Below are 24,493 nucleotides of genomic sequence, written 5' to 3'. Positions count from 1 at the left end.
AACTAGCTTTTTCGCTTGTTCAGCTAAACTGTATAATCGAACCATATATGGTAAATCCGTTTCCTGCCTTCAGGGTATATATTAACCCTGTGTTTTGTAATAAAGTTTAGAGCATGTTTAGACACATACATCCTTGTCCTCTGTCTCATTCTCTCCGATATCGTAATCCAAAGGATAGAAGACCCAGAATGCAGTGACGACAATAACCATAACGTATGGCACAGTCCTTGCTGCTACAGGTAACCGCCGGCTTCAGGAATAAACAATCCCAGGTTTGTCTTTCCTTCCTATGACCAAAACAGCTCAGAGCTTTCACCTCCAGGCCCTCCCCACACCAAATGTTCTGCAAGGCTGGGATTTTATCCTCTAAGTTCCTCCCTTTCTACAGGTGTTCAATCATCCCAGCACGAAAGATGGCTGTTTAACCCACTCGTGTGCTGGAATTTTTTTCCTATGTACAATTACTGCAGCTATCAATCTCTGCCTGATGAAGAGGCTTAAACAGCCTCGAAACGCGTAGCAAATAAATACAGATGTTAAAGATTACTCCTTTGTGACATCGGTTTCCTAGGCTGCACTATCGATCATCCATTCCCACCATCTGTCATTGGATCCACGAGAGTTGATGTGCAGGGCCAGATTAGAGGTGTTGTGATGAACACGCTCAGAGAATCGGTACACAGCACACACGCTTAGTGTCCAGCAAGAGATTCCGCTTTAATGAAATGTGGGCAGGGTTTATATACACCCCTGACAGAAAGGGCTTTATGCCAAGAAGCAAGCAACTTTTATGTGGGATTTAGTGATAATAATGTGTCTAGGCGTCAGGTTTGATTCAGTTTCTCAGGCACTTAGAATGTGTAGGGGGAGGTTTCTGTGTAAAAGTGCTACGTAATAGATTTAGAGCATAAAAATGGATGCTGATTTCCCACAGATATAATGTGTATGTAGGCCATCATACTGTGTGTGTGTGGAGGGGGGGTTAATACTTTCACGTATCTTTTCAGTATAAGCTGTCATATGTGTGTAAATGAGAAATAACACTATATTTTGTCATTATTTGACTTGTATTCTGCATTTTCCCCAGTTTTCCCCTCTGCAGGATCTATCTTTTAATGTGCATTTGACTCTGAGCTGTTGAGAGAAGACTAGCTGCTCTAATGTCTCTCGTACACAGTGATAGTTTCCTGCTCTTCCTTCCACACAGACAGAATCAGCAGCAACATGGTTGGCATTGCTGTATACAAATGCAGATTCGTTTAGATGTGAATCAAGGTCTGGGGTGAGGTAAAAGACGTGTTAGAAAGCTCAGCACCATCTTTCTGTGTCTCCCTATGCCTGTTTTCTCACTCTGCTCCTTATTCCTACTTCCCTCTATATAGAATATCATAGGAGATGTAACCTGACTCCTCACTGTGCTGGTAGTCTCTCATCCTCACAAAGTGGAGTTGAGCTGGTTTTTTTTTCCAGAGTGAATGATGAGTCAATAGAGGAGGGAAGAAATGGCTCATATGTAGAAAAAAAAAAAGCAACATTCTCTGATAAAATATATTACAAAGTTTTTTTAGATTTGCCTGAACAATTTATGCAAAGTTTGTTCAAAGTATAGTTCCCAGCATTATTTGGTATTTGTAAACCCATTGTATCAGGAGAAATTTCTATGCAACCTGGGGATGTTGTGCATTATACTTTGTGGTTGACCAACTTTTTAGAATCTTAATCATTCCCTGTGTTATCATATAAATCACTAACATTATTTGGGCATTTCCCTGTACATCATTACTATTTAATTATATTGAGGAACTGAATATAGGAGGGAAAAATGTGGTAAACTCCCTTTTTCTTGAGTAGCTATCTCAGGTATGGTAAGCATTGGACAATAGTGAAATCCTCCCTCTATAATATACAGGTTTTCGTACTTTTTAGACTCACCGGGTCTGGCAGTAATCATGGCTGTGGGTGGCTAATGAAATGCAATCCAACTCTAAACTTTTTATTGATTTAGTAACTAAGGCCAGATTCACACATCCGTTTCATATTCCAAGTACAAATGTCAATGCAAGGACCTGCCGTGTGTCTACTCATCTAATCTAATCTGAGAGCAGCATAATGTAGAGACAGAGACCCCGATTCCAATGATACATCACTTACTGGGCTGTTTGCTGTAGTTGAGATAAAATCACTGTTTAATCAGCAGGAGATCATCATTAGAGGAGTAGTAAACCTGCTGTCCTGTAGTCCTCCTAATTCATATGCTGCTCCTTGACTTTGATGCAACCTCAGTTCCTGAGCCTGCATTTTTGCCTGCAGATTATGGCTGTATTATTCAGCCATAATGTGCCTTTAAAAGCCACACATGGAGTGACGTTCTGCCCATTGCTGTTAACCTATTAATTGGCGCCATCAATCTGTGACAGCAGTATTTACAGCATGTGTCCCAGGGGTGTGCTGTTCTAACCGCCCAGCGTGGGGTACTGATGTGTTGACATGACAGCTGGGGGTCTGTCAAAGACCCCCTCTGCCTGATATAACGGTACTCCTGTCAAAGCCAGCCTGTGGCTAGTGTTCATAGGAGACTGTGATTTTTCTTATATACAGCAATGTGGCAGTATTGATGTATATAATACAAATGATCAGATGATCACAAATTCTAGTCCCATAAAAAGACTAACAAATAACATTTTTTTCAAACTTTTTATTGTAAGAGATATGAAGAAAATTAAAAAATATAAAAATCACCCCACTTTTCCCGCATTAAAAATTGAAAAAAAAAAAAAAATTTGAACATCTACATATTAAGGTATCGCTATTTTTGTAAAAGTCCAATCTATCAAAAAATAAAATGAATTAACCCAGTTGGTAAATGGCATAACAAGAAAAAAATCAAAACTCCAGAATTGCATTTTTTCGACCACTGCAAGGGTCTCTGCATACGTTGCAGTTTTGCCATGTTTTTTTCTGCTCAGATTTGTCACAAAACCTTTGTCACATTGTCCCAGCAATGTGAATGAGATTCCTGAAATTTCATGTCAATTTTTTCAGCATAAAAAGCGTTTATACCTATATATATCCACATATATTTATTAGACATTCTCAAACTACAAATTTGCTGCCACTTCTAAAGCAGGACTTTCTAACCTGCCTCCTTTATAATCTGCATACACCCCCTACCTAAGACCCTTTATCCTGCCGCCCTTTTTTAACCCCTATTATGTTTAAGGTCTTCAAGATTGATAATATTTTCATAATTATTACATTATTGTCTTTTATAATTCAATGTTAACATGTTATTACCTATCTAATATATATATATATTGTGTATATATATACAGGGTGGGCCATTTATATGGATACACCTAAATTAAATGGGAATGGTTGGTAATATCAACTTCCTGTTTGTGACACATTAGTATATGGGAGGGGGAAAACTTTTCCAGATGGGTGGTGACCATGGGGGCCATTTTGAAGTCGGCCATTTTGGATCCAACTTTATTTTTTTCAATGGGAAGAAGGTCATGTGGCACATCAGACTTATTGAGAATTTCATAAGAAAAACAATGGTGTGCTTGGTTTTAACGTAACTTTATTCTTTCATGAGTTATTTACAAGTTTATGAGCACTTATAAAATGTGTTAAAGTGCTGCCCATTGTGTTGGATTGTCAATGCAACCCTCTTCTCCCACTCTTGACACACTGATAGCAACACCACAGAAGAAATGCTAGCACAGGCTTCCAGTATCCGTTTTTTCAGATGATGCACATCTCGTATCTTCACAGCATAGACAATTGCCTTCAGATGACCCCAAAGATAAGTCTAAGGGGGTCAGATCGGGAGACCTTGGTGGCCATTCAACTGGCCCACGACGACCTATCCACTTTCCAGGAAACTGTTCATGTAGGAATGCTCGGACCTGACACCCATAATGTGGTGGTGCACCATCTTGTTGGAAAAGGGAACGTGCCATCTTCAGTGCATAAAGAAGGCAACACATGATCATGTAGCAATTTCAGATATCCAGTGGCATTGAGGTTTCCATTGATGAAGAATGGCCCCACTATCTTTGTACCCCATATACCACACCATACCATCAAGATACGAGATGTGCAGCATCTGAAACAACGGATACTGGAAGCCTGTGCTAGCATTTCTTCTGCGGTGTTGCTATCAGTGTGTCAAGAGTGGGAGAAGAGGGTTGCATTGACAATCCAACACAATGGGCAGCACTTTGAACACATTTTATAAGTGGTCATAAACTTGTAAAAAACTCATGAAAGAATAAAGTTACGTTAAAACCAAGGACACCATTGTTTTTCTTATGAAATTCTCAATAAGTTTGATGTGTCACATGACCGTCTTCCCATTGAAAAAAATAAAGTTGGATCCAAAATGGCCAACTTCAAAATGGCCGCCATGGTCACCACCCATCTGGAAAAGTTTTCCCCCTCCCATATACTAATGTGCCACAAACAGGAAGTTGATATCACCAACCATTCCCATTTAATTTAGGTGTATCCATATAAATGGCCCACCCAGTATATACACACATATATTACATTCTTCAAACTTCAGTTTATAAATTCTCTCTGGGGTTAAGGTCAGGCGATTTTGCTGGCCAATCAAGCACAGTGATACTGTTGTTTTTAAACCAGATATTGGTACTTTTGGCAGTGTGGACAGGTGCCAAGTCCTGCTGGAGAATGAAATTTCCATCTCCAAAAAGCTTGTCGGAAGAGGGAAGCATGAAGTGCTCTAAAATATCCTGGTAGACGGCTGTGCTGACTTTGGTCTTGATAACTAACAAACAAAGCAGCACTCTGCAATGCTAAGTATGCGAACATGAAATATATGAAATTTGAATTGCATTACTGCTCTAGAAAATAGAAATAAATGAGAAATCTTAGCACATAAATTGGCCAATTCATGTGTACCTGGTAGCCACGCTAAGGCGTTTCTCAAAATACCAGGACCCTATCAATGTGAACTCCTCTCTAAGAGACATATAAGTCTGCTTGTGTGTGTGATAATAAGATCCTGCTGTAATTAAAACAGCCTGTGGCATAGAGGCGGAATAGTCAGTCAAAGCTTATACATAGAAACCGAAAAAACTGACCGGCAATTCCAAAACAAGAAATAGGTGTGAACAGGTGCTTACTAGGAGCAGCCATCTCCATATACAACTAACAAACAAAGCAGCACTCTGGTCTTGATAAAACACAGTGGACCTACACCAGCAGATGACATGGCTCTCCAAACCATCACTGATTGTGGAAACTTCACACTAGACCTCCAGCAGCTTGGATTATGTACCTCCTCCAGACTCTGGGATCTTGATTTCCAAATTAAATGCAAAATTTACTTTCATCTGAAAACAACACCTTGGACCACTGAGCACCAGTCCAGGTATTTTTCTCCTTGGCCCAGGTAAGAGGCTTCTGGAGTTGTCTATTGGTCATGAGTGCCTTGACAGAAAGAATGCTACATTTGTAGCCCATGTATTGGATACGTGTGGTGGCTCTTGAAGCAATGACTCCAGCAGCAGTCCACTCCTTGTGAATCTCCCCCAAATGTTTGAATGGCCTTTTCTTAACAATCCTTTCAAGGCTGCGGTTATCCTGGTTGGTTGTGCACCTTTTTCTACCACACGTTTTCCTTCCACTCAACTTTCCATTAATATGCTTGGATACAGCACTCTGTGAACAGCCAGCTTCTTTTGTGGCTTATCCTCCTTGTGGACTGTCAATGACTACCTTCTGGACATCTGTCAAGTCAGCAGTCTTCCTCATGATTGTGGAGCCTACTGAAACAGACTAAGGGTCCTTTTTAAACGCTTAGGAAGCCTTTGCAGGTGTTTTTTGTTAATTATTCTAATTTACTGAGATAATGACTTTTGTGTTTTCATTGGCTGTAAGCCATAAACATCAACATTAACAGAAATAAACACTTGAAATAGATCACTCTATTTGTAATGACTATATAATATATGAGTTTCACACAGAATTGAATTGAAGAACTGAAATAAATTAACTTTTTGATGATATTCTAATTTTGTGAGAAGCACCTGTAGCTTAGGGAATACTCAGACACACGTGCTTCTTGGTCTATGCTTTAAAGAAGCACTCTCCAGAAACTTTTTATGTGCTAAACCTGTGTAAATATCTGTAATAAGTGTGTTAATATACTTAAAAGGGGTTGTCCACTACTTGGACAACCCGTTCTCAATCACGATGTCCCCCATCTCATAAAATAATAGCTTATACTCACCTTCGGTATGGGCTCCGTTCGGCAGTGACTCTCTTCTAGCCAATCGGCAATCACTTCACTCTCCCCTCCTCCGGACAAATTCGATATCTGAAGGAAGTGAGAGCTGCGGCTGCTCTCGGACTTTCTCTGTATTTTTGATTTGTCCGAAAGAGGGGAGAGTAATAAAGCTTCTGATTGGCTACAGGGCTCGAATCATGTTTTTATGTCACAAGAGCCCTGGGACAGCCAGTACCGACATCGCTGGAACAGCACCTGCACCAGAGATGAGTATAGGTATTATTTTTTGAGGGGGGAACAAAGTCATTGAAAAGGAGTTCTCCGAGCAGTGGACGACCCCTTTAACAATTGCCATCTTCCACAGTTTCCAGTATAGCTCCAGTCCTCTTTACTCGTGACTGCAATTCCGACTCACCAGGTCACACTGGGTTATGTGTGAGACAGAAGTTGCTTTTACAGTGTAAGCCTATGGAGCCTGATGCACCCCAGAAAGAACTGATTTTCAGACTCAACTCTTCATTTTTTTACACATATATCTTTTTATTTAAAATAACAAATAGAAACACTAAATAAAGACTTAGGGTATGTGCACACGATGCAGAAATGCTCAGGATTTTTTCCTGAGCGTTTCTGCATCTCTCTGGCAGGAAAAAACGCATGCGGATTGTACATGCGGTTTCCTGCCAGGGACATGCGGAAATGAAGCGGTCTTCACTTTCATTTCCGCATGCGGGTTGACAAGCACTTCCCAAGCGATTTTAGCATCACTTGGAAAGTGCTTGTCAACTTCACACTATATAAATCCATGCAACCGGCATGGATTTATATAGTGTGTGATGTCAAAAAATAAAAAATAAATCTATACTTTACCCTCTGATGGCCCCCGGTGTCCTGCTTCATCGGTCCCTGCTGCCGGCAGTGAAGACTTTAGGACCTTCCGACGTCAGCGTCACGTGACCCGTCACATGACTCTGACGTCAGCGAAGGTCCTTCTTCATTCAACCGCGAAGTGCCCAGGAAGCCGGCAGGACGCAGCGCGGGCCGTCAGAAGGTGAGAATATATATATTTTTTATTTTATTCTTTTTTTTTTTAATGGTACCTGGGTCTGGATGAGAGTCCTCTCATCCACACCCGGGTACCATCCGCACATTAGACCGCATGAAAAGCGCATCAACATATACAGTGATGCGGATTCCATGCGGTCTAATGCAAGTCAATGGCGGCAAAAGAGCAGCGTTTCCGCAAAATTAATTGACATGCTGCGGATTTTTGACCGCAGCGCTTACGCTGCGGAAAAATCCGCATCATGGGCACAGCACATGCGGATTTCCATTGGGGAACATTGCTGCCCTTCTACCATGCGTTTTCGCGGCGTTTACGCAACTGCAAAAACGCCGCGGAAACGCATGAAAAACGCATCGTGTGAACTCAGCCTTAGAGACTTTTTCCATTACGTCATTAAATTAGTTAGCCAGTTTTAATAAATGCCGCTACAATGTTCAACAACAGGTTTTGTCACATACAAAACACCATTTTAACTTTAATAGCACCTAGACATGTTTTACATACGGCTCCATGGACTATAACACAGCTGATCATGCACTCTCTCTTGTTCAGTAGATCAGCAGTTGTTAAATGTGACCCCTCTCCAGAGCGACCCACGCAAATCAGGAAAATTGGGCAGAATTGGAGCAAACATGGTAGCTGAACACCATTATTTTTAATAACTACACAACTATTACCGGGGTGTTACAATTTTTTTTTTTTTATTTGTTCCCGCAATCATAATAAACTGCAGAATAAAGTTATTTATACAGCACAACATATACTACAAAAAACATCCAAAAATATTGATGAATCTGCAGTTGTTTCCTCCAAATGATAACAAGATGAATAGAACAATATCCCAAAAATATTTTAACAGATTTGAGTTTTCTTGTGTCAGTTGCAATGTAGTCACAAGTCGCACTGGCGAAATGTATTCAATGCAATGTCGCAGTGTAATCTTTATATCACCATGTAGCCGTAGCCCACAAGAAGTGCAAGGGTGGTTGTTAAAGGGATAGAACAGTTTCGACTCTTTGATTAGCAATTTCCTAATACACACATTGTCGGCTTTTCAGCTCTGATCCATTGGAGCAGAACAGCAAATTGCCGACCGCAGCTCAGCAATAATATCCACTGGAGCTGTATTCAATCTGCTGATGTTCTTCCGTGATTTCTGATGATGTGTTTGATTACACCGACCTCTGCAGTTCTGTGAGATTTGAAAAGAATGTGACAGTATGCATGGCTATACTTGCTGTTAAACCAACAGACACCGTGATGGGACCCCATTATTAGCCAACAAGATGTGAGTTATGAACAGAAGCCACAATGTATAGGTAAGACGGTGCCTTAGTTGCCTGTCACCGGCACGTGTCCCTCCTCAGGCTTTACACAGCAGCTCTGCTTGGTCAGACTGGCAGCTAAGTAGAAGTCTAATGTTCCAGTAATGCCCGATATCTACAAGTAACGAGGATAGGTAAATCCCGTAAAGCTCATGGTGGATTTGTAGAGGGCCAGAAGGCTGCCACACAACTGTGCACTATATATTGTACCTCCTATTTCAGTTCTTAGCCAGATTCTGCATAAAGCTAAAAGAAAAAATTTAAAGGGGTTGTCCGGTCCAAATCGATAAGTCTGCACTCACTCTGTGTGACTGCAGACTTATGAATTCCCTCAGCGCACGCACTTTGGGGATTCGCTGGTTTCTGAGCCAGGGACTGGAGGAGGGTATGCATGTGATGTATATACTCCCGGCCAGTGGGTACGGACTCGCTTCCATACACCTGTATGGGGCGAGGCTGCGCCCTGTAGTTGGCTGCGTCCACTGGAAGGCCACGTCGCTAGACAGGGCACGGCCTCGCCCAATAATAGTGTATATAATAGTGTATGGAGCGAGGTTATGGCCACTTTTGGGGACAATTTTTTTTTTGACAGATGGACAGGTCTGGTCACATGTTCCTCCACCAGTAGGAATGTATGGCTGGAAGTGCTGGTCAGTGTGGGAGGAATGTTGTAAAGTGGCCGACCTCTATACCTGAGAATCTGTCAGTGAGCTCGTTCTGACAGGGTAATAGGAAAGTTTGAAACTCTTTTTTTATGTCTTTTTCTGAGCTCCCTCACCTGATTTACAGCCACAGATTACATTAAAGTAGAATCTGCAGGAAATAAAAAGCCTGTAAAAGCAAAATGGTGCAAAATATGTAATGAAACCCAATCAGGAAAATTAATACATGTATTTAAGTAAAAAAAAAAAATTGTCAACAAAAGGTAGCCAACCCCTTTAAGTACTCTACAAAAGTATTCCTTATAGGTGGGAATATATTTTTATATAAGGCATCCTATAGGGCTTGTATTCACATAATTACCATATTTTTTAGACTATACGACTAACTTTTTAGAAAGAAAAAAAACTTGATAAAAACAGTGTGCGTCTTATGGTCTGGAGGCAGGTTCCTATGAATGATGAGAACGCTGACACAGCGCCCCTCCTGATCACTGAGAGATCTGCTCTCTCTCCTCCTGCCCCACATTGATCAGTCTGACTGGGGTAGGGAATGAATGAAGCTACCAGGCTCTGCACATCATGAAATCTGCACAGATTCTGCAGGTCCTGTGGTCAGTCACTTCAAAATGTGGTAGTGCTTGTGTGTTGATGTAGCACAGCTGTGTGTGTATGCAGCAGAGCAGTGTGTGCATGCAGCAGAGCAGTGTGTGTATGCTGCAGAGCAGTATGTGTATGCTGCAGAGCAGTATGTGTATGCTGCAGAGCAGTGTGTGTATGCAGCAGAGCAGTGTGTGTATGCAGCAGAGCAGTGTGTGTATGCAGCAGAGCAGTGTGTGTATGCAGCAGAGCAGTGTGTGTATGCAGCAGAGCAGTATGTGTATGCAGCAGAGCAGTATGTGTATGCAGCAGAGCAGTGTGTGTATGCAGTAGAGCAGTGTGTGTATGCAGCAGAGCAATGTGTGTATGCAGCAGAGCAATGTGTGTATGCAGCAGAGCAATGTGTGTATGCAGCAGAGCAGTGTGTGTATGCAGCAGAGCAGTGTGTGCATGCAGCAGAGCTCTGTGGCTGTGTGCATATACAGCAGAGCTGAATGTGCAGTGTTTTGTATATGGGGGGCACTGCTGTAAAGTTATATGTGTATAATACACATGCTGCAGAAAACCAGTAATAATCCATCTACCTTCCTATTCTATCCTACTGCATTAAAATTTGTGATATTGACCCTTCCACGTCTTTACACCACCAGGGAAGTTTTAATTAGCAGAAAATCTGTGTTTACTATTTTCTGCCGGCTAAACTTGTGGCACCTCTTATAGCCCGAAAAATACGGAATATATTCCTTAAAAAAGAAAAAAAAAAATTTAAATATTAATGAAACAATTATTGCAAATAAAAAGTTCAAAAATCACATGATTAAAATAACAATCAATGATTGTATTCACACCGGCAAAAGAGGTTAATACAATACAACTAGTGCATTATATAAAATGGGGAAAAGTCTGCTGTAGCATATTGTAACACAGCATGAGAGTAAAGCGCACCACTGTGTATAAGAAAGCAAAAAATGTGATTTTATGACCATTACAGACTAAGCAGCGATGCCTTGTTAATGTCAGAGGTTTTTCAGTAGCAGGACTGAGCAGTCAGTGATGAGATAGGAGTGTGGTTTCTTTGACTGTCCCAAAAAACAAACCACTTCTTCCACATTTCTGTACATTCTAAAAAATAGCAAATAGTTCCGTTGTGTTCCTGTAGTCAATAAAAGTTTAAAGAATCCAGGGACAGCTCATCAGAAATTGTGGGCCGATCTGGGAGCATTGGATCGCTGTCCGGATTTATGAAAAAATTATCCATTGTCATCTCTGAAAAATGAAAGTAACAGTCCATGTTCAGCATAGTTAATAAAACATAACAATGACAATCGACATGTTTATAGAAATGTCACAAAACGCTACCAAAAATGCTTGAAAATATACAATAAAAATGCTTGAAATTCATACTTACGATTGATGTCATCTGTCAAACTTGATACATTTTGGGGATATTCACTTTGGCCAAGCAGAAACATATCATTGTCACTCTGAGAAGTCTCTGAAAAATATTGGGGTGTTCCGGAAGCAATGCTGCTTAGCGAGTCATCCACATTCCTAGAATAAAAAATGTATTGAAAGTAACTGAGCAGCTCAAAGCAGAAAAACGCAATGCAAAATTGCTTAATTCAAGATTGTAATTTTTTAACCAATGACACAAGGTGCTCAATTCACTACTGGAACCTGCTACAGAGGAAATACAGTGGCATGTAAAAGTTGGGGCACCCCTGGTCAAAATTACTCTTATTGTGAACATTATCCCCAATGATAATGGAAGGGATTTTATAGTGAGTACAAAAATCCATATATTATATGCATACATTTAAAGGGTTATTCTCAAAATAAATGGTTAACATTGAAAAGTGCTTTAAAAAACAAGAAACTTTGCAATTTAATCCTCTACATTCTCAAGAATGGAGAGATATACAATTATACAGCTCACTGCTCATTACCTACATTACAGGCCACTATTGCAGTCTATCAGAGGTGGCCTAGGCAAAGGGTGCAGTGCTTACAAGTTCTATTCTAGCTATGATTAAGGTTTTTTTAACTGAAACACGCAAGAACTGTAGATTTTTTTCATATGTGCACATTCTGCAAATTTTTTTTATCCACCTTCATTGGTGCTGGAGAACATCCCCCTTTTGGACCATTGAATTAAGTTTTTGGTTTTTATTAAATCTACCATATGGTTCCAGACATATGGGCTTTTTTCTTTAGGGCTAATGTTTATGGTCTTTATCAAGGGGGGTAGCTCACAAGATTCTCTGGGAGCATGTTGTTAAAGGAGTTGTCCGGCCTTAGGGTGCAAGTCTGCAGTCACTCTGACTGCAGACTTGTGAATCCTCAGTGTTTGGTGTGAGGGTTCTCTGGTGCTGGCGCTGGGAACAGGCAGGCGCATGACTGCAAGTTATGTGATTTGCATGCAAGCAGTCACATGCCGACTAGTAATTTGAGGCCTTCAATACAAGTGTGATTCATATAGGGGACTGCTGACAAGTTGTCTGTCTGTACTTCAAATGGGTAACTTGACAAGGGTTGGGTCCAATGCCTTAGGGTAAGGAGGACAGTACGGAGAGCCCACATGTTGATGTGGAGCACACTCTTGAGGAGACTAAATTCCTTGGACTTTTTGAATATGAAGGATCCTTTCCCAGCCGTGTAGACTGGCATCCATCATGACAGCTCATCACTGAAGGAGGAAAGACTCTCCCAAAGAGAGGAAGAATGGAGCCACCACAAAGAAGAATCTTCTTGTCTAGAGACTCCTTTGACTAGTTCCACGACAGGATGGCTCACTAAAGGGGATAAGTGAGAAATTTGGCACGTGGGATCAATTCCATGGAAGAAACCATGAGATCTAGGACTCGCATGCAATGCCAGACTGAGATCAGTCTCTGTCCCAGAAGAGGTGACACTTGTTGGAGGGTCTAGAATTTTTCCATTAGTAGAAAAATCTAAGCCCGAGTCATGTCGAAGTTCATCCCCAAAAAGGTTAGATGTGGAGTGAAGAGGGACGATTTTGGATACTTGATTATCCAACTGACGTGACACAAGGTGTCCAAGGTAATGTGAAGGCTCTCCAGATTGTATGCTCTGGATGGTGCCTTTATCATGTCGTCCAGATAAGGAACGCTACCACACCCTTAAAAAAGAATAATGGCATTGAAAAACAATCACATAGAGTTTAAATACCCTTTCTATAAGAATGTTGACGATGTAATATCTTCCCTCTGTTTTCTTCCTATTCTTTCTTTTCTCCTACCGCAATTGTCTCACATCAATTTGTAATTCCATCTTAAAGAATATATCTGTTAACAAGTTTTCTATTTTACATTCTGTTTTGAAAATGTCATAATCCTAAAGGGCAACAAAAAGATTTTTAACAAAAAACAATCTGACAGATTGCTCAAAAATAGGCATCTGCTTGGGATGGAGTGTACGGCGGAGTGGTGCAGAAGACAAGGTTTAGGGGCGTATAAGTGAATTCTATGTTGCAGCTAGAGAGAATTGGGGCTCAATATGTACTTGAACTATATTAGTAATCTATATAATTTATTATTTGAAGGTCATTTATGTTATTTTTGGCTGGATAACCACTTCAAAGAAGAAACTTGGAAGTCTGTTTATACGAATATCCAAATAGAATGCAAAAAGAGTCATTTCTCCATAAATGAACAATTAAAAGTTGTAATTATCCTCATTTCTCACCTTTCTGAAACCACGATCAGTTTGCGCTTCAAGTATTTTTGGTATTCCATGTTTACTGTAAGAAAATAACACAATTACAAGTAAAGATTATCTTTGTTGTGAAACCATACATTATGAAGTTACTCCGGTGTCCACTTCACGGTCTGTCTGCACTCCAGCAACACAGCTACAGATGAGCATGGGCTCCATTCAAGTTTTTTCAATTTGCAAGAATTGGCTGGGAAAATTAATTTGCCAATTTTCAGACTCATCATAAGTGGATATTAGAGAACAACTGGATAAATTAAAGAAAAGTTTAACCCCTTCACCCCCAGGCCATTTTCCGTTTTTGTCTTTTGCTCCCCTTCTTCCCAAAGCCATAACTTTTTTATTTTTCGGTCAATATGGCTATGTGAGGGCTTATTTTTTGCGGGACAAGTTGTACTTTTGAACGACACCACATATCGCGTACTGGAAAACGAGTAAAAAATTCCAAGTGTGGTGAAATTGCAAAAAAAGTGCAATGCCATAGTTTTTTTTTTTTTTTTTTTGCCACATTCACTATATGGTAAAACTGACCTGCCATTATAATACTCAAGGTCATTAAGAGTTCGTAGACACCAACAATGTATAGGTTCTTTTTTATTTAAGTGGTGTAAAAAAATCCAAACTTTGTAAAAAAAAAAAAAAAGTTGCCATATTCAGAGACCCGTAAAGTCTCCATTTTTCGTGATCTGGGGCCGGATGAGGGCGTATTTTTTGTGCGCCGAGCTGACGTTTTTATTGATATCACTTTGAGGTAGATCCGATGTTTTGATTGCCTGTTATTACATTTTATTGCAATAATGCAATAAAAAAACTTAATTCTGTCGTTTTGATTTTTTTCCCTCCTTGCGCCGTTTACCGATCGGATTAATTATGTTTATATATTGACAGATTGGGCGATTCTGAATGTGATGATACCAAATATGTGTATATTTGATTTTGTTTTTATTGTTTTATTTTGAATGGGGCGAAAGGGGGGTGATTTAAATGTTTATTTTTTTAAATATTTTTAAAAACATTTTACATGCTTCAATAGTCTCTATGGGAGACTAGAAGCTGCAATCTTCTGATCGCTTGTGCTACACACAGGCGAACATCAGATCAGATAGCATCCTGGCAATGACAACCGCAGGGGTCTCCTGCAGACCCAGGTTGTCATGCAAACCCATCGGCGACCCGCGGTCATGTGACGCGGGTCGCCGACATGGGACTAGTGACGTCCTTCCACTGCAGCCATGTTAAATGCGATTGTGATTCCATCCGCGGCTGTTAGGGGCACATGACAGCAGATCAGATCAGCTGTCATGCCCCCGGAAAGGTGCGGGCTCATCGCCGGAGCCCGCACCATAGGGAGAGACACACCATGTGCCGTACATGTTCGGCACATGTTGTTAAGGGGTTAATAAAGAGGATTGTGTTTGCACACATTAGGTGCACTCCATTCACCTTCACTTCTCAGCTCGTAATACTGTCCAAAAGCTTCATCCTTAGGGATATTTGGATACAGGAATTTCAGAGGGTTCTCTGGGATGTTTTCCTCTGCTAAAAGTTGGTAGTTCCGGATGATCTCTGTAAGGGGAATGTGGGATAATTCTTTTTTTCTGTAAGGCTCCACTGATCGGATAGTGTAGGTTCCTGCAAGGAGACATTTTATTCATTTTTTGGCCAAATTTTATTTTCAGATTAGATAGCAGCATTTTTTCCTAAACATTATATATACAAATGTATGTCTAACCATGTTCACCAACCCTTGCTTACACTATGATTACTGTATACTAGTACAGCATACCATCAGGCTGATGATCCACCCAGGAACACGTAATCCCTCCATCACGTTCACTTTCGCTAAAGCGGAGAAGAAAAGTACCCTGCTGCATGGTCCTCAGAAGAGCATCCTCAGTACTCCGACTCACAAATCCCATCACATAGCTGTCGCAATGAGAGAAAAGCAAAACTAAACAAAGAGAACCATGGTATAATCTGAGGTCACCAAGTGTGTAAGGTATGCACCAATCATCTATAACATTAAAAATGCCCAACAGCAAGCTACCATGTACTGTGAGTACCGACACCGTAGAATAATAACCAGCATGAACTTCAAGCCAGTGGTTTATGTTCTGGCTGATCAGTGTATGTCTTTTGCCAGCGTGAGGTCCAGGGTCAACAATGCCACTCATTTCAATGTAACTAAGAATCGACTATGATTAACAGAATATTATATAACCATATACTTGTTCAAGGAGCTCCCCAGGAATGTGATAAAAATGGCAGCTGCACATATTTCAAGCTGCAACTTGTCCTAGTCACGTGTCAGGATGAGTGGCCTATTAAAGAAACACTGCTCAAGATGTGTGATAACTGTCCAAGGAGCAGTATTGTGACTTGATCTACTCACTCAGCTGAGGACAACCCTGCTCGACAGCTGAGTGAGCAGATCAGGTCACGATGCTGCTCTTCTGACGGTCGAAACAAGCGTCTCTAGCTGTGGTTCTTCAGGCGGCAACCCATCCTGACAAGTGGCTGGCAGCTTGAAATATGTGCAGTGGCTATTTCTATCACATTCTCAGAGAACCCCTTTAAATACCCGATTACTCGAATTATTCTAATAGGTGTGTAGTAAATTATGTGCTCTAGGAACCTTGTTATAAACATAATTTAGAATGCCTCAAAATAACCTTTATAGTTAAAATATATCATTCTTGTTGCATGCTTCCACCAGCAGAAGGAGTATCAGAGCTAACTGTATGCTACTAACAACTTCTCAATCACTGCATTTCCCCCATGTGAAATAATAGCAGCCTACATGCAGACAATGTTCCAGCGATGTCGGCGCCAGATCAATAGAGCTTGCATGACGTTATTATGTCACAAGAACCCTACGGCTGCTGCATTATCACTTCCTTCGGACAAAGCGGACATCTGGAGGAAAGAAGAGCGCAGCAGCAATTTTGTCCAAGGAAGTGAAAGTGAAGAAGCCGCTGACTGGCTGTAGGGCTCACGTCACATGACATAGCGAGCCCCGGCATCACTGGAATGGCACCGGAGGGGAGTATAGGCTGTTATTTTACTTGGGGGGAAATATAGTGATTAAGAAGGGATTTAATTAGTGTTGAGCGAGTATGTTCTGTTAACCCTTTCGCCGAGTATGCTCGGGCCGAGCTCCGAGTATTTACAGCTGCTCGGTGATATGTTTGAATCGCTCCAGTGTGCATGATTTGCAACTGTTTGACAGTTTTAATACATGTGAGGAATGTCTGTTTCTTACACATTCCTCACATGTGATAAAGCTGTCAAACAGTTGCAAATCATGCACACGGGAGCGATTTAACCATATCACCGAGCAGCTGTAAATACTCGGAGCTCGGCCCGAGCATACTCGGGACAGAACATACTCGCTCAACACTAGATTTAATGTCAAATCTGTATGCAGTAATCTCCCTCTAGTGGTTACAGCAGGTAATCAGAATGGAATTTTTGTCTATTTAGCATGGTGAGAGCCATCACATAGTCCTAAGACCTCTATTTTCCCAATACAGTAAGGCTGTGTGCCCACGATGCGTTTTTTGGTGCATTTGCAGCGCGTAAACGCTCCATAAACGCAGTGCAAACCTTATCCCATGACTTCCTATGACATTCTGCAAGTTCTGTGCACATGGTCAGGATTTTTTCCGCGCAGATTTTACTCGCAGAAAAAATACGGACATGACCAATTTTTGTGCGTTTCTGCATGCGTATTTGCCTATACAATGCATTGGAAAAACGTATGGAAAATACGCGTCAAATATGCATGTAAAAACCACATGCGTTTTTCTGCCAAGTAGATGCAGAAATGCTCAGGAAAATTTCTGCATCATGAGCACTGTAATGGTACTGTAAAACGCCACTTCTATTCTGCAAAAAAACAAAACAAAAATGCGGCAAAAAAGCTACATGTAAACGTAGCCCAAGTCCAGGGATCTAATGAATAAAAACAATGGTTCACACCTCTATATAAACCAATGATTTTGGGTGAAGAAGACAAATACTTGTAACCTGAACACTTATTTTACACATTACTACTGATTGTCAGCAATGAAAACAAGGATTAAATCTTCTCCCAATACTTACCCATCATTCCAGATATTTTCCAGGTGTGCTTTCACAAGAGCCAAGATTGCATCAAACCATTCCCAAAATGTGAAGGAAACCTTGGACATAGGGTCCTGCAAAAGTGAGAAGTAAATATAGAAGATTTGTAAAATGCTGTGGACCTACTACATGTTGTATATGGCAGGGGCACCTAAACTGTGGCTCACGGGCCCATGATGTGTGGCTTGCGGCTATCTGCCTGCTTGGTGCATTAGCACCAGGTCTAGCGAACAGCTAAGAAGAGCAGGTCTCCAGATGGTGACTTTTCAGAGTAGCCTCCGTACAGAAGAACAGACCTGGGTGATCATATATTAGTTAAGGGACAGATAAGTGGAATATAGGATGATACTACCAGTTAGAGGGGTGCTTGAAGCGGGATACAATAGTATGGTGAGTGTACTGGATGTTAGAGTACTGAATGGCGGTAAAGTGGGCACTTGTATATATACAGTTATATGAAAAAGTTTGGACACCCCTATTAATCTTAAGCTTAATGTTTTATAAAAATTGGTGTTTTTGCAACAGCTATTTCAGTTTGATATATGTAATAACTGTTGGACACTGTAATGTTTCTGCCTTGAAATGAGGTTTATTGTACGAACACAAAATGTGCAATCTGCATTCAAACAAAATTTGACAGGTGCATAAGTATGGGCACCCTTATCATTTTCTTGTTTTAAATACTCCTACCTACTTTTTACTGACTTACTAAAGCACTTTTTTTGGTTTTGCAACCTCATTGAGCTTTGAACTTCATAGCCAGGTGTATGCAATCATGAGAAAAGCTACTTAAAGTGGCCACTTGCAAGTTGTTCTCCTGTTTGAATCTCCTCTGAAGAGTGGCATCATGGGCTCCTCAAAACAACTGTCAAATGATCTGAAAACAAAGATTATTCAACATAGTTGTTCAGGGGAAGGATACAAAAAGCTGTCTCAGAGATTTAACCTGTCAGTTTCCACTGTGAGGAACATAGTAAGGAAATAGAAGAACACAGGGATAGTTCTTGTTAAGGCCAGAAGTGGCAGGCCAAGAAAAACATCAGAAAGGCAGAGAAGAAGAATGGCGAGATCAGTCAAGGACAATCCTCAGACCAACTCCAGAGAGCTGCAGCATCAACTTGCTGCAGATGGTGTCACTGTGCATCGGTCAACTATACAACGCACTTTGCACAAGGAGAAACTGTATGGGAGAGTGATGCGAAAGAAGCCGTTTCTGCAAGCACGCCACAAACAGAGTCGGCTGAGGTATGCAAAAGCACATTTGGAGAAGCCAATTTCTTTTTGGAAGAAGGTCCTGTGGACTGATGAAAGCAAGATTCAGTTGTTTGGTCATACAAAAAGGCGCCATGCATGGCGGCAAAAAAACACAGCATTCCAAGAAAAACACTTGCTACCCACAGTAAAATTTGGTGGAGGTTCCATCATGCTTTGGGGCTGTGTGGCCAATGCTGGCACCGGGAATCTTGTTAAAGTTGAGGGACGCATGGATTCCACTCAGTATCAGCAGATTCTTGACAATAATGTTCAAGAATCAGTGATAAAGTTGAAGTTACGCAGGGGATGGATCTTTCAGCAAGACAATGATCCAAAACACCGCTCCAAATCTACTCAGGCATTCATGCAGAGGAACAATTACAATGTTCTGGAATGGCCATCCCAGTCCCCAGACCTGAATATCATTGAACATCTGTGGGATCATTTGAAGAGGGCTGTCCATCAAACTTAACTGAACTGGAATTGTTTTGTAAAGAGGAATAGTCAAAAATACCTTCATCCAGGATCCAGGAAATCATTAAAAGCTACAGGAAGCGACTAGAGGCTGTTATTTTTGCAAAAGGAGGATCTACTAAATATTAATGTCACTTTTCTGGTGAGGCGCCCATACTTATGCACCTGTCAAATTTTGTTTGAATGCAGATTGCACATTTTGTGTTAGTACAATAAACCTCATTTCAAGGCAGAAACATTACTGTGTCCAACAGTTATTACATATATCAAACTGAAATAGCTGTTGCAAAAACACCAATTTTTATAAAACATTAAGCTTAAGATTAATAGGGGTGCCCAAACTTTTTCATATAACTGTAAATATATTGCCTATTATTGTGCAGCAGGGTGGCTCAGTGGTTAGCACTGCAGCCTTGCAGCGCTGGGGTCCTGGGTTCAAATCTCACCAAGGACAACATCTGCCAGGAGTTTGTATGTTCTCCTCGTGTTTGTGTGGGTTTCTTCTGGATTCTCCGGTTTCCTCCCACACTCCAAAGACATCCTGATAGGGAATGCAGATTGTGAGCCCCAATGGGGACAGTGCCCATAATTTCTGTAAATTGTCTGAATTGTAAAGCTGTGGTGTTATATAAATAAAAAGTTTATTATTATTAGGGAAGGGGCACAAGGTTTTGGTGTGATTTGTGCAGGGAAGCTTTGGATGTCACTATACCAGGTTCTGGATGTCACTACTTTAGAGGTGGAGGGGCGCTGAATATGGCTTACGACCATCTATCAGAGGTGAATGTGGCTCTCACGGTATTGAGGTCTGGAGACCATTGGTATATGGTATGGGACTTCTATTCGTCGGCTCTACCCATAGATACGAGGACATGTATAACATAGGCTCTATAAGCACATAAACATGACGTTTTTAATTACGAAATGTTCACAAGACCGACCATAACCAAATTATTCCCAGAACTCTCCTGCTACACTTAGTTGTGCCCCATCCCGCTGCATCTCATGCACAATAACTCCTTTCTAGGCACTGATGCGGCATGAGCCATCTTTGTAACCATTATTGGTGATCACATGCAATTCTTCTCTGCTATTCTTAACCCCCTAACTTCCACCATATAATAATTTTAAAACAGCCATTGAGGAGATCATTTTGCTTTTATGGGGGGACACTTTATCCCAAAAGTCGCACCTCTGTTGCCTCCACATGCCCAATGCACAGATTGTTGCCAACAGCCTGTGGGATCAGGGGCTGACAGAAGACCTGATCTTTGAGCCGGTTACCCCTTAGATACTGTAAAGGCATCTAAGGTGTTTGACAGAGAGAGGGGTCACCCTCTTTTAGCCCATCAGGGTGAAGGAGGTTATAAGTGCCAGAATAGCTTTCCTATGGTACCAGAGGCGCAACTATAGCCCTGACATCTGCTATTTGCTTCTGTGAATTTTTGCATAATTTTTTAATTATAATTTTTGTTAAATAATATGACTTAAAAATGGCATAACTGATAGCACCACAAAAAGAATGATCCATAGAAGGTAACTTGCTATTTGTATTGCATAGTAAATAGAAAAAAAAATGCAAAAATTAAGGACAGAAGTTTTTCTCTTCCTCAACCACCAAAAAAATGTAGATAATAAATATACATTATAAAATAGCTAATAAAAAGATCAATCTGTCCTGCAAAAACAAACCCTAAGCCCTAGTTTGTGGCACAAAATAAATCTTTTTATTTTGCAAAGGTACCTAATCATAAAAAGCCTCTCATATTTTGGAGGTACCCTGCTTTATATATATTATATGGTCAACTATAGGCTTTGTTATTTTTACTACACAATAAAAGGAGAGAGGGAGGGAATGGTTAATATGTAAAAACTTGGTGGAATAGCTGTTATATATTTTTTTGCATTTCCTAATCAATAAATTAAATGTACCCCAAAATAGTAGCACAGAAAACTTAAAAAACTGAGGAATTTCTAATTTTTTAGTTTACTGCTCTTTACCATCCATATCTACAGTCTATCCACAGTGACCAGACCCCTAGGTAAGGAGCTCAGCTCTTACAAGCTCTATGCTATAGAGCTTTTAAAGTGCTGTTCTGAAGAAGGGCAGACCGCTGGATGGGGCCAACCTCAGTGCTCCTACGCTCCTCCAGCAAAAGGAAAGCTGCCTTTGCTTGGAGCATGGGAGAGTGTGCAGTTTAGACAATACCGCTGGTCCGAATTGTCAATCATCAGAAGTGCACCACCCCCAGGAAGCTGGGAGGCAGGGGAGCAGTTAACTACTGATGACAACACGAGAATACATTTATAAAAAAAATAATAATAATAATAATCTGTTATTTTATTGTTAACTATTACAGCATATTTGCTTTTTTTTTTCACCTTTGAGAAGTTACTCCATGGTACAACACTGTCCTTATTTGGTACTGACCCTTGGAAAAATCAAATACAATATCTGTTAAAGATCAGATTTACTGACTTTTAAAACAAGAAATAACTAAAGCAAGAACAAAAAAAAATAGAAAATCCTTGTCACCTCACATACTGTACTTCATATAAATACCACAGATATAGTGCAGCCGGTAGTGTTGTGTCTAGCCTACATACTTAAAGGAGTATTCACAACCCCAAGATCCTATCCCAATATATTGTAAATATAACAATAATGATACTAGCAAATACCACTAATTAGAAATGTAATACAGTTCTTCTGATTCTCTATGTCACTTACCCCATGTGCAGGGCATTGCAGTAGATTAGGTATCCATAACAGCTAACTAACTAAGGCTGTGTGCCCACTATGTGTTTTTTAAGTGTTTCAGCAGCGGCAATTCCGCCGCAGAAACGCTTAAAAAACGCATGGTAGAAGGTCTGCAATGTTCCCCAATGATAATCCGCATGTGCTGTGGAAATTTAAACTGCGGATTATCATTGCGGAAAAATCTGCAGCACTACCAATTATTTTGCCGAATTGCGGCGTTTTTGCCGCCATTGACTTGCATTGAATCGCTTAATATCCGCATGACTACATGTGCACAAGCGGATATTAAGCGATTCAATGTGCGGTTGGTACCCGGGTCTGGAGAAGAGGAGACTCTCCTCCAGACCCGGGTACCATAGTGCCTGTAAAAAAAAAGAATTTAAAATAAAAGAAAACATTATACTCACCTTCTGATGGCCCCCGGTCTTCTATCCCGTACGTCTTGGCTCCCCGGCGGCTCGCGATGGAGTAAAAGGACCTTCCATGACGTCAAGCAGTCATGTGACAGGTCACGTGACCGCCGACTTCAGCGGTCGCGTGACCTGTCACATGACTAAATGACGTCACAGAAGGTCCTTTTACACCACCGCGAGACCGGGGGCCATCGGAAGGTGAGTATAATGGTTTTTTTTTACCATTTTTATTCTTTTTTTTACCTAACTTGATCACACTATATAAAATCCATGCTGGTTGCATGGATTTATATAGTGTGACCAAGTTGTCAAGCACTTTCCAAGTGATGCTAAAATCACTTGGAAAGCGCTTGGCAACCCGCATGCGAAATTGCATGTGCAAAACGCGTGATAAACGTGTGTCCCTGGCTGAAAAAACACATGTAAAATCCGCATGCGTTTTTTCTGCCAGGGAGATGCAGGAAAAATCCGGAGCATTTCTGCATCGTGGGCACATAGCCTAACCGTCAATATATGAGTGGTCATAACCATGGATACCTAAGCTACTGCAATGCCCTGCACATGAGGTAAGTGACATAGCGAATCAGAAGAACTATTCTACATTTCTAATTGGAGGTATGTGCTAATGTTATTATTACACCTACTACATAATGGGATAGGATCTTGGAGATGGGAATACCCTTTAAGGGTCTTTTTCCTTCATTCTATTGGTTTCTGTAGCTTTAATATGATTCTGATATGTCACTCACCTAGTGTGATGTGCAGTGTAGATGGAGGCGATGAGATGATCCTCTCAATACCATTTCAATGAAACTCTGATTGAAAATCTGCAGATGCACCCCCACCCCCCTCTGTTCCCTGTTTTCTAGACTGATCATTCAGTGACTGAAGTGGACAGGACGAATGAAATTACTTCTACACAACCTAATTTCCACAAGGCTTTCAGTGTGTATTTCACATTTAAATCCCAATAGCATCCCCATCACATTGTGAATTGCCCCCAGACCTCCTCAGGTGGTCAAACTACCCTCTATGGTTTATAAGGTGAGGATTTTTCAGGTTAATTTCTCGAAAGTTTTGCTTAGCAGCAATACATCGTTGTAATCAAATGGACCAGGTCTTAAAGCACCACTCCAGCAGTAAAATAAAAAATAAAAAAAACGCTGGAGTGCTGCAACTAATCTAAGTTCCCTGCCCCTAGTATTGTATTGTGTCCGGTTGGTGTCCAGCAGTTTGTGGCTTGCTGGATCACTGCAGTGCTGGGTGAGCCGAAGTCACAACCCAATGTAAGTCTATGAGAGCCAGAACGAGGGTCTCATAGACTTACACAGAGTTTGTGACCGTTAGCTCTGACTTCCGGTCAGTTAGAAGTTGTGGTCACAAGATGGCGGCGCTGTGGAATTAATGGCACTATATAAGCGAGTAAAATAAATAAATAAGTATTCGGACAGTATTTTTTTTCAGGAGTGGGAGCCAAAACCAGGTGAGGAACAATCAGAGAAAAGGTATAACAGAAACAAGTCACCAATTCTGTATTTATCACCCACTCCTGGTTTTGTCTCCCACTCCTGAGACAAAATACTGACCGAATACTGACCAAATACTGATAGTGGGGCCGTGGCCTTACAGGACTTCTCTCCTCTCTAAAGAAAACAGGAAGCAAATGTAACAAATAGTTGCCTTTGTATGAAAATAGACGGCACACTGTATTCGCGATTTGTCTGGACAGGTCTGATAAACCCAACCAGAAATACTCCAAAGGTGAAGTCACCAACAATATAATAGGGAAGATGCCAGCATGACTGTAAGATGAAATATCACCATA

At 40.9% G+C, this 24,493-nt stretch overlaps 1 protein-coding gene across 3 annotated transcripts in view; it reads right to left on the bottom strand.

The window, feature by feature from the left end:
• Positions 1–10,274: 10,274 nt before the first annotated feature.
• The window catches only part of STAT2 (signal transducer and activator of transcription 2), a 56,735-nt gene continuing 42,516 nt past the window's right edge, over positions 10,275–24,493 (bottom strand). For all 3 annotated transcript variants that reach the window (XM_073663687.1, XM_073663689.1, XM_073663688.1), the window contains 7 exons: positions 21,877–21,926; positions 17,746–17,840; positions 15,428–15,567; positions 15,085–15,273; positions 13,615–13,669; positions 11,318–11,460; positions 10,275–11,175 (listed from right to left, as the gene is read on the bottom strand). In XM_073663687.1, the coding sequence (XP_073519788.1) occupies positions 11,069–11,175; positions 11,318–11,460; positions 13,615–13,669; positions 15,085–15,273; positions 15,428–15,567; positions 17,746–17,840; positions 21,877–21,926 (779 nt within the window). In that variant the 3' untranslated portion in view covers positions 10,275–11,068. The remainder of the gene's footprint in view (positions 11,176–11,317; positions 11,461–13,614; positions 13,670–15,084; positions 15,274–15,427; positions 15,568–17,745; positions 17,841–21,876; positions 21,927–24,493) is intronic.

The sequence above is a fragment of the Phyllobates terribilis genome, unplaced genomic scaffold (genome assembly GCF_046119375.1).
Source record: "Phyllobates terribilis strain yellow unplaced genomic scaffold, ASM4611937v1 Scaffold_2__4_contigs__length_985480577, whole genome shotgun sequence".
Taxonomy (NCBI): domain Eukaryota; kingdom Metazoa; phylum Chordata; class Amphibia; order Anura; family Dendrobatidae; genus Phyllobates; species Phyllobates terribilis.
This window is presented reverse-complemented; position numbering and strand designations above follow the sequence as displayed.